This window comes from Tachypleus tridentatus, chromosome 11 (genome assembly GCF_004210375.1).
Source record: "Tachypleus tridentatus isolate NWPU-2018 chromosome 11, ASM421037v1, whole genome shotgun sequence".
Lineage (NCBI taxonomy): Eukaryota > Metazoa > Arthropoda > Merostomata > Xiphosura > Limulidae > Tachypleus > Tachypleus tridentatus.
The window spans coordinates 93,167,273-93,183,171 of record NC_134835.1 but is presented as its reverse complement, the minus strand read 5'-3'; the positions used below and the strand labels follow the sequence as shown (position 1 = coordinate 93,183,171).

The 15,899-nt window shown below is 34.4% G+C and overlaps 1 protein-coding gene and 1 long non-coding RNA gene across 4 annotated transcripts in view; one reads left to right on the top strand and one right to left on the bottom strand.

The window, feature by feature from the left end:
* LOC143232779 (uncharacterized) overlaps window positions 1-5,223 on the bottom strand; it is a 36,350-nt gene extending 31,127 nt beyond the window's left edge. The window contains exon 1 of the long non-coding RNA XR_013017731.1: window positions 4,834-5,223. This is a non-coding gene — a long non-coding RNA (uncharacterized LOC143232779). The remainder of the gene's footprint in view (window positions 1-4,833) is intronic.
* The window catches only part of LOC143232778 (uncharacterized), a 33,064-nt gene extending 25,668 nt beyond the window's left edge, over window positions 1-7,396 (top strand). For 2 of the 3 annotated variants that reach the window (XM_076468623.1, XM_076468624.1), the window contains 2 exons: window positions 3,853-4,019; window positions 5,586-7,396. In XM_076468623.1, coding sequence (XP_076324738.1) covers window positions 3,853-4,019; window positions 5,586-5,705 — 287 coding nt within the window. In that variant the 3' untranslated portion in view covers window positions 5,706-7,396. Of the gene's footprint in view, window positions 1-3,852; window positions 4,020-4,420; window positions 4,518-5,585 lie in introns of all 3 variants that reach the window. The other variant, XR_013017730.1, reaches the window with a different exon arrangement.
* Window positions 7,397-15,899: the final 8,503 nt, after the last annotated feature.

Genomic DNA, 15,899 nt, shown 5'->3' with positions numbered 1-15,899 from the left:
ATCTACTGAGCCCCTCGAGGGGAATCGAACCCCTCATTTTAGCGTTGTAAATCCGGAGACATACCGCTGTACTAGCGGGGGAATAGCTCTATTAATGCAAGATTTTTTTGAACAATAGAAGAGTCTTATCCTCTAGTTAATGATTAAAGGAAGAGTTAAACAATCTAGTTAACAATTTTCTTGAAAATAAACTTTTTATTTACTAATACGTTTATTTAGAACATAGTTAGAGTGAATGTTTTCTCTAAGAAGATTACTTGCAAAATTACAAATTTTAATTTTTCTAATGCTTTACTACCGTAGGTTTCATTGCGGAGTAGGGAGAAAAGTAGAACAAGATATGAAGCTAATGACAAAAGAGCCAATTAATATAACAGTAAATGAAATAAGTCATTGAAACATTTTCATTTAATTACTGATTATAGAAGTTATGGCTCAATTTATAAACCAAGTAATAGTTGGATTAAAAAAGTATTGATGTAGATACATATTCGTGGGGGGAGGGCATGAACCGTCTCTTTCCACTATTTGGAGCACACAAGATATTCGTCTAATGCAAAGGTTTCTGTGTTACGAAAAGCGTAAAGTATTATTTCATTTATTTTCGGTTTCATGTATTTTGCTAACAGTCTTCTCCTCAAATAAATTCTCATTCGCGGTATTAAAACGGTAGACTCAAAACTGCTACCAAATGTGAATCGTTTGTCGAATTGCTTATAACATTTAAACTCCATCTTGTGATACCAGACAGATTAGTTGTGAACTACCTTGAAAACATGTGCATGGTATGAAAAGGCTAAAAAGCCATTGATGTCAAAAACGTTATAACAGTTGGTGGTATACAAATACTGAAACTCTGTATATTGGATGTTTATTATCCACCAAAATTGATTATATTTGCCGGAACTACTAAGTATGCTAACCCCGAGCAACAGCATGACGCATAGATTTATTTTCAATTTTTTATGAGAATTTTCTCTCAGCAGCGCAGTAGGTGATAAGAGTCAATTACCACGGCAGACATAGAAAAAGAAAAACATATGCTATTAGACAAAATACATCTTTATGGAAAGTTAATTTTATAAATTAATTACAAATAAATGACAAGTGTTACATAATTTGTTTGTGTACAAACATTCGGACTGAGAACTTGTCCTTTTTGTCGGCTGAGGAAGCTTAGAGAGTACCACTTGAGACACTTACATAACAACCACCATATGGGAACTTTGGTCTTGGTAAAGTGGGCTGTGAAAACTTTATATGCAAAAACGGCTCGTTTGGGTTGAGAAAATATTTTACATAGAAGAGCGAACAACGTTTCGACCTTCTTCGGTCATCGTCAGGTTCACAAAGAAAGAGGTAACTGACCGGAAGCTGACCACATGTTTGAAAGGGGTTGTGTAACTGTGTGTCGAAATGTAGAGGGCGGTATTAGATGTTTGAATATATAATTTTATTTATTTTATTATATTAATATAGGTATAAAGGTGTTCCTTTATATTGGTTTATTTTGGGTTTAAGTTGTTGTATAAGTAAGGCTTCTTTGATTTTGCGTTTGTTTATGTTTGTTTCTTTATTTAGTATTTGAGTGTTTTCTATGGTTATGTTGTGTTTATTTGACTTGCAGTGTTCGAAAACGTGTGAAGGTGACTTTTTATGTTCTTTGAATCTGGTTTCCATTTTCCTACTTGTTTCTCCAATATAGAAGTCGTGGCAGTTATCACATTGTATTTTATAAATAATGTTGGTGTTGTATTTGTTTGCAAACAAATAACCAACATTTGGCAAAAATTAGTAACAAAATATGACATTCCAGTTAATACCAAATTTATTCAAAAACCAGGCACAAAACTGAGGTCTATACTATGTAAAAACTACACTGACAAACACAACACCAACATTATTTATAAAATACAATGTGATAACTGCCACGACTTCTATATTGGAGAAACAAGTAGGAAAATGGAAACCAGATTCAAAGAACATAAAAAGTCACCTTCACACGTTTTCGAACACTGCAAGTCAAATAAACACAACATAACCATAGAAAACACTCAAATACTAAATAAAGAAACAAACATAAACAAACGCAAAATCAAAGAAGCCTTACTTATACAACAACTTAAACCCAAAATAAACCAATATAAAGGAACACCTTTATACCTATATTAATATAATAAAATAAATAAAATTATATATTCAAACATCTAATACCGCCCTCTACATTTCGACACACAGTTACACAACCCCTTTCAAACATGTGGTCAGCTTCCGGTCAGTTACCTCTTTCTTTGTGAACCTGACGATGACCGAAGAAGGTCGAAACGTTGTTCGCTCTTCTATGTAAAATATTTTCTCAACCCAAACGAGCCGTTTTTGCATATAAATTTCTCAACAAGTGGGTTTCTCGACATCACTGTGAAAACTTTGTTTTTATTTAGATTTCTTAATACAGTCGTCAGTCGTCATTTATGTAGTTTAAGAGCTTCGGTAATGAGCTGCGTTTTGTAAGTTTAATTTAGGTCTTTTGGTGAATAACAGGAATTCTTAATTCAGTCAGATGGTAATAATAATAATAATAATGCTGGTACTGTAAATTAATTACACTGAAACAATGATGAATATAAAACCGAAGAAGCTTCATGCTTCTCTACATTCGACATCATGTTCCTTACAAGTTATTTCCACCTTTCTATACTTTCTATAGTCATGTCACAGTGTCTTCAAGGGTGGCCCGGCTTGGCCAGGTGGTTAGGGCGCTTAACTCGCAATCTACAGATCGCGAGTTCGATTCCCCGCGTACCAAACATGCTTGCACTTTCAGCAGTGGGAACGTTATAATGTACGATTAATCTCTCTATTCGTTGGTAAAAGAGTAGCCCAAAAGTTGGTGGTGGGTGGTGATTACTATCTGCCTTCCTTCAAGTCTCACACTGCTAAATTAAGAACGGCTCTCGTGTAGCTTTGCGCAAAATTCAAAGCAAACAAACAAAAACTCTTGAAGGTTACATTTTTAAAGATTGGGTTAACTGTCTTTGGAAGGTTCAAACATTCTTGATGATTAAACTTCAAAGGTAGGTTAAAAACCTCTTGAATGTTTAAAGTTATAGATCAGGTTTAAGTGTGTTTTTTTTTAATATTTAAATTTATTGTTCAAGTCCAAAATCTTTTGAATGTTTTCATTTATAGTCAGATAATTCTAGCTTTCCCTCAACAAGTTTATCTATCATTCTGTAAAATATCATTTTTATGAACTCTACAGACGTAAATGACTTTATAAGATAAAACAAAAACAACACTGTGTTTTATTTCGTTATGTTTAGACAGTACTATATTTAGTTGAAGTAGTTTGAAATACATGATACATTTTCAGTTAACATACAAAGAAAGAATAATTTCGTACCTAAGCTAAATCCATTGAGAAATATTGTACGCTTTAAGTAAGTATTACTTCAGGTTTGGTTTTAAAAACAAATATAGTGAAACTCGTTTGAATTCATATGAAACATTGGTAAAAGCAACTGTATAGATGTTGGCGACATCACGTTGATAAAAACATCGTTTAGTAATCGTTTACAGGATTACCCTGCTGGTACAGCGGGAAGTCTACGAATTTATAACATTAAAATCAGTGGTTCAGTTCCTCTCTGTAGACTCAGCAGATAGCCCTATGTGGCTTTACTATAATAAAACACACATACACACACGCTCGTTTACAGGAAATTGTGTGCTCAAGTTTAAAAACTGTACTTATGGTTGAAAATGAAGAAATATGAGGTAAATTAAAAAATGTCTGATTGACCCGAAGTTAGAGTTTAAAATATTTATTATAAATTGTTTATGTCTATTTAGACCCTGACATTTTTAAGCTGGACCTCAGTACTAAACCAAGAAAGGAAAGGACAGCGTTTACTAAACACCAGATCCGGGAACTGGAGAACGAATTTGCACAACATAACTATTTGACAAGACTAAGACGATATGAGATTGCAGTGGCATTGGATCTGACAGAGCGGCAGGTAATATAGTTAAGACTTTTGGTGTTCACTTTCTCCAGTGTAGGATGTCTGGATATGATTTGCTGTCACTGAAGGTTTATATGATATGTGTTACTTCTTTTACTTTAATACATAAGTACGTAGTACGCTTCTTGTTTTAACAAAACCTATCTGTCAGTAGGATATTCCAACATATACTCTTTTACGTCGTGTGCCCACTTGTACGGATGTTTCAATATACGAACTTTCTGATTCCGTTTTTATTTTTTCGTATAAGTATAGCATTTAATTAAATTATCAGTGGTTACGGCATTCAATTCCCAATCTAGAGATCGCGTTTTCGTATCCTGTCACTGAACATGTTTCCGTTGTAGGGGCATTTTAAAATGACATGAATTTATTGTTTTTTTCATTGGTAAAAGAATGGCTCAAGAGCTGGAGGTGGATGATGTTGACTTGCTGCCTCCATTCTGGACTATCGCTTTAAAGTTAGGAACGACTAGCACAGATAACACTCAGGTGCGTTTACACACAATTTGACAAAACAAAAAAGTTTAATAATACGACTGGACGTGCGATATATTTTTCCTACTCTAAAAGCATTTGGCTGAGAAACTTGCCAGTGCCAAAATTATATGTGGCAACAAGCTTCAACAGCACTGAAAACTGGCACATTAAATCACTGAGATAAAACGGTTGCAATAAAACTTATGAGATATATATATATAAAAGTTTAGATGAGCTCATATTCTAATTCGTATCAAGTTGAACGCGTCGTTGTAAATACGAGTAAATAAATACTTCTTTGCGAAGCACAACAAAGAAAGATACAGACCTTGGACGGTGAGTTTATACAAATTTCATTAGTTTCTATTACCGTCTCTCATGTTTTCGTCACCTCAACTCACATGTGATTTATAATAATCGGCAGACAAAGCTGAGGGAAAAAGACGCATCTGAAAAAGCACACTACCACGTGTTTCCTCTGACGTCATACATCCTGGCCCCTGTATGGTGAATGTTGTCGACGTGCTAGCTAGTACACGTGATGTTTATTTTGCTCTGAATATGAGTTGTTTACAGCTACAAATGAAACAAAAGAAAAATAAATTACATTACCAGAGGCAGTAGTTCATTCATAACTATAACATTTGTTTTTTACTCGAAGAGTAGTGTACTGTGAAACAGAGTGGTGTGAATCTTTTCTGTAACTTCAGTTGTTCGGTTTTTCAGGTGCCATTTAAAATTTATATTTTTATTTATTTTTTACCATAATTCCTATTCGTGGCTATATTACGATCACGCTTACTTACTGATAGATGAATTTGTGCACAAAACAACATATTGTTCAAAGTATTCAGGGATAAAATCGTAGTTCCCAAACTGAAAAGCTTCCAACAAATTTAGATTACTGTCGCACTTCGTAGGCATTAGTTGAAATTTTGCTTGTTTTAATAACAGCACCTATAATTCAACATAAAATAGATAAAAAGACGACTTTTGTGAACCCTACATTTCTTACTATTATTAAGTATTTCTTAAAATCAACTATATCAATGTTCTTAATGTATTCGTTGTCTTTTTCAGGTTAAAGTATGGTTCCAAAACCGCAGAATGAAATGGAAACGAACAAAAGGCGCTCAGTTGACGGCTAGGGACAAAGTGAATCGTAAAATTGAGACTTTTCCTCTAGAAAATTCATCTTAAGCAATACAAAAAGCGACGTAATTCAGTACATTATTACAGCTGTTTCTGGATGATACTTGACTCTATGTGCTTGTGAGCAACCGTCAAGCGTGTATATATACTAGTTCAACAAGTTTACGAAACTTTGTTTTTTATTCGCGAAAGTTTGAGTCTTCTTTAGAACTTTCATTCTTCACAAACAAAATAAAAACGAACTTTGTTATATGATCGCTGCAACTGAAGGAAATCCATAATACCCAGCTAATCGTATTTTAAATAGAATGAAGTTACAGTGGGGAAAAATGTAGGCTATTTCGATAACTAGACGATATGTGTTTTGTATACGTGTGTGTGTATATATATATATATACTCCCAAGAACAAAGCACTAGAATACAAACCGAACAAAATAAGGCTCACTTGCTCTCAAACACTTCTTTTAATGTTAATAAGCAAAATTTAAAAAGTTTCAACATTCTAATCCTCTTATATTTGTGTCATGTTTGTTGGATTTCAAAAAAAAATCACTACAAAAATACAGGAAGAGTCAGAAATTTTTTATCTACTTAAATAAAGCGATGTGTCTTTTTATGTAGTGCAACTTTTACTTCTGACATGGGAAAAATTGGTGTATGTGAAATCACAACTTTGTTCGTATTTCTGTATGGAAAAAAATTCATTTTCTCTTAAATATTACATTTAATTTATTTTATATTTGATGCCTGTGGATCAAAGTCTTCTGGAAGAAATTTAGATGTCTGAGCTTACTTATTTAAGTTTTGTTGAGCTCTGAATGATCACATTACTAAATGTCATCTCTCTAAGCATCTCTTGAATTTTGAAGTTTCATTTCACGAAGACTCCAGAATCAAAGTATTCTTTTCGTATGACATTTATTGAAATATATTGACTTGTAATTATTTATAAACGTTGCAATAAAAAATATAAAACGTCAGTTTGCATGCTTTAGCAAACAAATTACTCCTGTGATGAAGTTCTTTAGAACCTAATTTTTACTCAGCAAAGTATTAGCAACATGTACATTTTTATATGCATTTAGTGTTGTTTAAACTTTCGGTTATATAAGTTACAGGGGCATGTCTGCAATGTAAAAACGAAGCTAGTGATTAAAAATATTTTTATCTAATTACGATATAAGTTTAAAAACCTCCATGTTGGCTTTTATGTTTAGTTTTGTTAGACTCGCGATCTGTGGGTTCAAATCCCAGTAATGAACATGTTCGTCCTTTTAAACGTGGGAGCGTTGTAATCTGACGGCTAATTCTTCTATTTGATTAGTGTAGATCAAGCTGTGACGGTGGGTATTGTTAACTAGCTGTTTTCCCTCTAGTCTATCACTACTAAACTAGGGACAGCTAGAACAGATAGCTCGCCTGTTGGTTTGTGCGAAGTTCAACAAACAAACAAAATTTTTGTTTCGATTACTACACATACATTACTACAAAATTATTAACTTCTGATATTCGTATAGTTATGCTATGATTGAATAGGAGTCATATTATGTTTTGTATTATACGTTATTTAAATAAAATAATTGTGATCTTGCTTTTGCTTAATGCCTTATTTTGCTTATTGCTCAGAGATACAAGCAACAAAAACATTCGTTTTCAGTGGAAACAATAAGTTATCTTATAATTATTTCATTGTGAATGTAAAAGAAAAATGGTATAAAAGTTGGTGTTTCGTGAGAAATATGGCTTGTTTGTTTGTTTATCGAAACATAAGGAACACTAGATTCGTTTCTCTACTTTTAAGACACTTAAATATTTTAAAAAATGTTCATTGAGATCTTGTTGAAAAATAAATTAGAACTTAGATTATTAATTCAGTAATAACAGTTAACAGCTCAGTAAAAAAACATTCTGATTAGGTCTCAGTAACGCCTTCAGTACTCTGGTTTAAACGTTATAACACTAACATATGAGAGAACACAAGCTGAAGAAATATCGAATTCTTTAACAGTGATCAGATAGAAAACTATACAATATGGTATTGACTTCTTTAATTGTGATAATATAGAAAAACAATAGAATATGATATCAACTCCTTTAACTGTCATAATGTAGAAAACAATGCGATATGGCATCGACTCATTGAAACAGTGATCATATAGAAAAATGTAGCTCCTGCTGTTTTATTAGAATTTCAATTTTCGTAATATTCATGAAATGGAAACATATATGTTTGAAAATATTTATCGTAATTATCTGCACAAAAAACTTCTTTTTTAAGTATCAAAGCTTCATGCAAATAAAATCAGGTACAATTTCCATCGCGGTTTTTATCTTGTCTGTTAACAGTTACTTTTGGGGATAAAATAATAAATGGTTTAGGAAATCAGCATGAATAGTATGTGGAATTAAAAAATAAAGTTCTGTATCAGAAGAAGGAAAGTTTCTAGATCAGTACACAGAATGCACGGAAAGTTTCTAGATTGGTCCAAATATGTTACAGTTAATTTTACAAACACAATAATAACCGTTTTTCAACACTGCGAAGAGACATTACAAATACCATTCCTAATTTTGTTAGAATGTCGTTTCTTGCCTTATCAAAAATAAATGAGAACAACAAGAAACCAGCTATAACAAACTATTCATTTATTGTCTTGAACTATGCACCTAGTTTTACAATTTATTTTGCAAAAACTTAAACTGATCAGATCATATGAAATTAGGAATAACGTTAATCACTCATTGACCACTATTTCATTAGTATATAGTATTTCGTCTTGCCAAAATCTTAAGGCCAATGAACATAAAGAAAAAATATGCATTTTGCGTTGTTAGATTCAACCACTTATTTGAGTAGAGCTTTGAAAGATGAAAACAAGAAAAGGGAAAATAAAAAAACAAACGTTTTTAGCATTTAATAGGGAAAATGTGAACACTATGAAATTAGCCTAAATACCAGCTGATCAAAGGTTTAAGACCATACCAAAAAGAAGTCCTAACCAGGGTAGGAAATAACCAACAAGAGATTTCAGTAGTGAGTTGCACGGCCGTCATTGCGAATAACTGCAAACATTCGCTTTGGCATGGTCGATATAAGCGTTTGCAGAAGGCTGGCTGGAATGTCATTCCAAGTGGTGAAGATGGCTTCACGAAGATCATGCACTGTTTGGAATTGACGTCCATTTCTATAGACTTCCCTTGCCATCCCTCCCCCAAACATTTTCAATGGGGTTCAGTTCGGGCGAACACGCTAGATGGTCCAAAAAAATCACGTTATCCACCATGAAAACGTCCTTTTTCCTGCAGGCATTGTGGATTGTATCGTTGTCCTGCTGAAGTATACAGTCATTTCCACACAAGCGAGGGCCTTCAGTCAGTAAGAATGCTCTCTCCAACCTGCCAATGTAGCCAGCTGCTGTTTGACGCCCCTGCATAACCTGAAGCTCCATTGTTCCATGGAAGGAGAAAGCACCCCAGATCATGATGGAACCTCCTCCACTGTGTCGTGTAGAAAATGTTTCCTGTGGAATATCCTTATCGTACCAGTAGCGTTGGAAGCCACTTGGACCATCCAGGTTAAATTTTTTCTCATCAGAGAACAAAACCTTTTTCCACTTTTCTACGTTCCATGTTTGGTGCTTCTCAGCAAAGTTTAACCGATCTACTTCGTGGTGTGGAAGGCGGAGTGGCCTTTGAAGACTTTTAGGGTTTTTAAAGCCTTTCTCTCGTATATGCTATCTTATTGTTCTTGAGCTGCATTATGCATCCGTAAGGGCCTTAATCTGGTTCGACGATCGGCTAGTGTCTTGCCGGACAACCCGTCGAATCCTCCTGCTCAACGCCGGCGAAATTTTCTTTGGCCGACCACTTGAAATTCTCATTCCATATCCCTCAGGATCTTTTAAGAAATTTGGAACACCAGTTTTACTACGCCCAATCTTACCAGCGATGGCACGTTGAGAGAGACCTTGCTTTTTCAGCTCGACAATTCTGCCACGTTCAAACTCTGTCACTTTTTTAGCCTTTGCCATGTTTTTACCCATTGTAACACAAGAGATGTCAGTGGGAGATGTTGACAACGCTAATGCTAGAACACAAATGACTAAATTTCGTTACGTGTTTACCTGATGAACGCTTTGTTTCAGTATGGTCTTAAACTTTTGACCAGCTAGTATTTAGGCTAATTTCATAGTGTTCGTTCATACTTTCCCTATTGCATGCTAAAAAGGTTTTTTTTTTCTTATTTTCATCTGTCGAAGCTCTACTCAAATAAGTGGTTGAGTATAACAACGCAAAATGCATATTTTTTCTTTATGTTCATTGACCTTAAGATTTTGGCCAGCAGTGTATATGGCTGCTCGTTTGTTCATATGGTTTGTTTTGAATTTCGCTTAAACTACACGAGAGATATCTACTCTAGCCGTCCATAATTTAGGGGCCCGGCATGGCCAAGCGTGTTAAGGCGTGCGACTCGTAATCTGAGGGTCGCGGATTCGCATCGCTGTCGCGCCAAACATGCTTGCCTTCCAAGCCGTGGGGGCGTTATAATGTGACGGTCAATCCCACTATTCGTTGGTTAAAGAGTAGCCCAAGAGTTGGCGGTGGGTGGTGATGACTAGCTGCCTTCTCTCTAGTCTTACACTGCTAAATTAGGGACAGCTAGCACAGATAGCCCTCGAGTAGCTTGGTGCGAAATTCAAAACAAACAAACCATAATTTAGCAGTACAAGGCAAAAGGGAATGCACCTGGTCATCACTACCCACCGCCAACTCTTGGGCTACTCTTTTACCAACGAATAGTGGAATTGGCCATTACATTATAACGCCTCCACCGCTGAAAGAGCAAGCATGTTTGGTGTGACGGGGGCTTGTTCATATGAACTGAATATTATGAACACAAGAGGCTTGGCAGCCAGATCAGGCATAGCCTTCCGTAATTTTGAATCGTAGACAAGACGGAAGGATCTGCAAAATACGCTGCACGGAACGTTTATTCTTAACATAATAGCTGAATTGACTGTCACACTTATAACGCTCTCACAGCTGGAAGTACGAAGTATACTTGGCATCACCATGTTTTGAAACCAAAAATCTTTGATCCCCAGTCAGATACGTTAACCTTTCGGTTTCGTTTGGACCTAACTTCGTTATACAGGGGCATTAGTAGCTGCATACGCAATAGATATAAACAAAGGAAAAACTATCGGTTATTAGTAATGAATCTAACTTTTAAATATTAAAAAACTCTACAGATATGGCCATGTGTGCTCAGTAATAACTTGCCTTTAAAACAAAAGCTTACTGGGCCTGCAACATAAACGTGGCAAGAGTATATTTTCAAAGAATTATTAGAAAGGCAATAAAGTTCTGCAGAACTTATTACTTCATCAAAATCTGAAGCTAGCTTTGACGTAGATGGTGATCTCAGACAGAATTTTTTCATCATTGCGTGCCTGGTGATTAGGGCGTTTGACCCGCAATCTGTGAGTCGTAAGCTTAAACTCTGTCACCGAACAAGTTCGCACTTTCAGCCGTGGCATCTTTATAATGTGATGGTCAATCACGCTTTTCAATGTCAAAAGAGTTTCCAAAAAATTGCAGTGAGTGGTGTTGAGTCTAGCTGGTTTCACACTAGTTTATCATTATTAAACTAGGGACAGGTAGCGCAGACAGCCTTCGAGTAGCTTTGCACGAAATTCAACAAACACAAACTCGTCACTGCGTATGTCGAGAGATGCATAAACAGAGAACACATTTCTAAAGTATGGTGACGTAACTCTAGCTCCAACTGATTGGAAGAAATGAATGAAAAAGATCGAGTTTCTAAAGTATGGTGACGCAGCTCAAGCTTCGACAGATTTAAAAATTGAACGATATATACATCGTGATTTTGAAGTATGATGACGTAATTCAAATTCCATGATATTTGAAAAGTAAATGAAATATATCAGTTTATTTGCACAGTTCTAGCATACAGAATAAAAACACAGTTGAGAGTCTAAAAGTTGCAAACGCCAACGACTGAAATTACTTGAGGTGTCAAAATTTCCAGCAAAAGTGTTTATTTAAATAATCGCTCTTACGCAAAGTCACTAACTTTACTCTTGTGATCGTCTCTTAAAAGCTTTTAACTTTATTTATCACATAATTTTCTGCACAAATTGGACTTACTAAACAATTCGAGATAAATAAATGTAAAAAGTAATTCAAAGCATGGTTAACATGAATATGTAGTTTAGCGTTGCAATTGTTTTATCAGTACCACAAAAGGTCGTTTGAGGTGACAAATTAAATTAAGTTAATAACAAGATAGGTAAAAATTGGTACTTTAAAATCTTGTAAATAGGGATGATAAAAAGGTAAGGAAACAGGGTTGAAGGTACTGTAAACATTATTTACTCAACTACAAATCCTTATTTTGGCTCTAAACCTATAATTAGGTATAATTTTTTAATGCTCAACTATTGGCAAAAGTATACTCGATATAGTAACTAACTTTACACATTGTAAAGATAATACTGTATAATAAACATACCCCGTAGCTAGCTCATGCGGTTCATGATGATTTACTGTACCTATTGACTATTTGATCGCAATAGTTCGAGGCATAAAATACTAAGCTGCAACTTGAAATTGTCGTGGAGATTTGTTTGGAAATACAGTTTCTGCATAACTAAATTATCTATATATAATGTATAACAATGAGAAAATATATACCTAGACTGAGACGCCACCTGAATGAAGCGCTAATAAAAATTTACTGGTATAAAACCAGCTTTGTCAAATAAAACATATACATCTGAAACATCGCTTTAAAAATCTTTGTGTCTTTTAAGGTGGCCATTTTACGAATGTGTGTAATAAAATGTAAATACTGTACTATGTGTATTGAGTTTTAATATTCCTTCACTTTATACATAATATAGCAGTTGACTCTCTAAAGTCACCAGTTCTATAGTGTATACAAAGCATTCAATATGTACATGCTACAGTCATCTAAGGTTAATCTATTACTGGTTGATAATTCATGTTTTACTTTGCACTTAAACTCTTTAAAGAAACTCTAGACATGTATAAGAAAACTAACTTTAAGGGGTAATAACAAGATCGTTATTTACACTGTAATTATGATGTTTTTAGCTTATTTAAAATATAGACGAAACAAATCAACTTTACAATACCCCTACGACCTTCACAGTATCTTATTTGGTATCTTGCAAAAGGTGTGGATGCAATACACTAAATCATTTTTGTTGTAGACTGGCGAGAAAATGATAATAAATCATAATAAGAATTACAAACAGGATCTTTTGAGCGGATTTTTTCCTTATACGTCTAACGTGCTTGCCTTTTTGTGCATTTTTATATGTGTACACCCTTAACAGTCAATAGTATAAGTCTTAAAGTGTTGTTTGAACTGAATCTTTACCGTTTAAGATACATTTTGCCCGAATGTCCTATTAGAAATTTGCGCAGTTTCTTGTGAACCCTATTGTGAACCACTTTGTTTCCAAAATTATACATCTGTGATTTGAATTCAAAATAAGTAAATTAAGTAAAATTTGCATCTTACGAGAATATATAATCGGTCATAATTTATTAATTCAAAATAAGTCTTCCCTCCAGTCAAGCTATTTAATAGAATATTGGGAAAACTTGCTCTCCCATAAACGAAAAATATAAATAAAACACAAAAGCATCGAGTCCCCAGCCTTATGGTTTCTGGAGTTACAGATGTTTTTTGCTTTGTTTTAGTTTACCAAGCTGAACTTTCTCAAAACATCTGGCCTGGATGAGCGCCTGGTGGGTAAGGCGCTCGACTCTTAATCCGAGGGTCGCGGATTCGAATCCCCGTCACACCAAACACGCTCGTTCTTTCAGCCGTGGGGGCGTTATAATATGACGGTCAATCCAACTATTCGTTGGTAAATGAGTAGCCCGAAAGTTGGCGGTGGGTGGTGATGACTAGCTGCTTTCCCTCTAGTCTTACACTGCTAAATTAGGCACTGCTAGGGCAGATAGCCCTATTGTAGCTTTGCGCAAAATTTAAAACAAACCAAACCAATCAAAACATTTTTGTCATGCAATTTTATCGTTTTAACATCTGGTTTGTTTACTACCAACAAACATTTCAATAATCTGAATATACAAATAAAATGAAAAAAGGCTACAGTTACAAATATTTTTCATGCCAATAATTATGTTCGTAGTTTAGTTATTACACACGATTTTCCACTCTTATGGGGCTTTAAAGTCCATAGGTAGATTTAACAGTGTTCTAATTTACAGTACATGAGAAACTTTATAAAAGGCTAATCCAACAATATGAGTTTTACGACACATTTTTAAAGAAAAAAATAACTTATGGTAACAGCTAATATTTGCATGTATAAATTACTGTTGGATCTACATTCTCTTATTAATAGAAACAAATATGTTACTGAAGAAAGATTTGTAATAGCACTATTTATCATAGATAAGTTCGTATTATGGTTTCTTGAATAAGCTAATAGTAATAATTTACAACAGTACTTTATAGGGCTTCACTTGGTCATTCACAAGATAGACTGCTTGGCGTCCTCGGGATACCGCCCTCGGTTCTTTTGCCCTGATGTTCTAGCCTTTGTTGATTGCGAGTACAGATGTGAAATTAACTAACTAGTGCAGGTGTTAGGCCAGGGCTTTGTTTCTGCCACACACTTCCATTTACCATTCATCACATTACTCAAGTTCATGTACCAACGAACTTGAAAGATGCTGGTGGGAAATGGACACTGCAGAGGCATAAAACGTACTATACTTCATACAGCAGACTGTACAAACAGTGAGTAGATCAAAACGAAACGTGACAAAAACTTTATGCCAAGAAAAAGAAATTGCGTACTACATCGCTAAAACTCATTCATGGATTTGTGAAAGTTATTTATTTTTCTACCAAACATTAAAAGCAAAACATTATATGTAAATCTTAAACGTTTTATTATTGGCGATGAACTCAAATCTGAAGCTGAGACATAAATGGTCAAGAAGACAACAAAATTGTAGTTTACTTTGATCATACCTGTTGAAGTTCAGTGGTGTTGAGTTGTGCCTTGAATATTATCGTATGTTAGTAGACTTTGAACGTTAAAGAATTTGTGCCATTTTTGAATTGCTCAATGTTCAATGTGCGCACTTATTAAACTTTCTTTGTACCTACAAATAAAGTACTATAGTCATTCCGTTTACTGAAAGTAAACTTAGATATTTCCATTATAAACGCCTGTTCAATCAATTTCAATTTCTTACTCCACGGCGAACATAAATTTTTTTCTTTGATTTCTTTAAAAACTTTAATCAAGTGAAACAATGGTTTTTCGAAGGTAATTTTCTTATCTTGTGTTAATTACAAAAAGTAGTGAAGTATTTAGCAAGAATAACTACGTATCATATGTGGAAAACTTCTGTGAAATGTAAGATATTTTTCAATTAGGATATTTATTGCTAGCATGATTGTATGCAAATTTGTGATTGGATAAATTACACTTTAAACTTGAACGTACTTATACTGTGAATCAGAGAGCTCAAGGTTTGCGTCCTACTTGCCACAAAACTGTGTTCTGCACTTTCGGACCGTGGATGTGCTTTAAGAAAGACGATTATGTTACTCAAGAGTTAGCGGCGGGTGCTTTGGACTAAAGATGCTTTTCTTGTAATCTAAAAGTTCGAAATTCAATAGGAAGGCTACGTGCAAGTAGTCCTTCTAAAGTTTAGCGCAAAAATTCTAAAAAAACGAAAAGAAAAATGTAAATTTCGTTTCATTACGAGCTCTGTGAGTTGCGAACTGAGGGTTGTTCGGAAATAATGTTTTTCATCATTCATAGATATTTTTGTAATGTATTTGATTAATCATAGCTTAATCCGAATTAAAGAACCATCTTAAATAACTAAATTATAGATAAACTGCTTAGTATATTTGCATGACACTCGATATGCAAATTAATAAAATTAATACTCAAAAAAAATTAATAAGTTCGACTTTACAACATTATTTACCAAATTATGTTTTACAGATTTGGCGCTAGTTTTCGGCCTGTTTTATTAGTTTCAATACACGTAATGCGTAAATTGGATTTGTTTGTTGGTTTGCTTTGAATTTCGCGCAAAGCTACACGAGGTCTATCTGCGCTAGTCGTCCCTAATTTAGCAGTGTAAGTCATAACCACCCACCGCCAACTCTTGGGCTACTCTTTTACTAACGA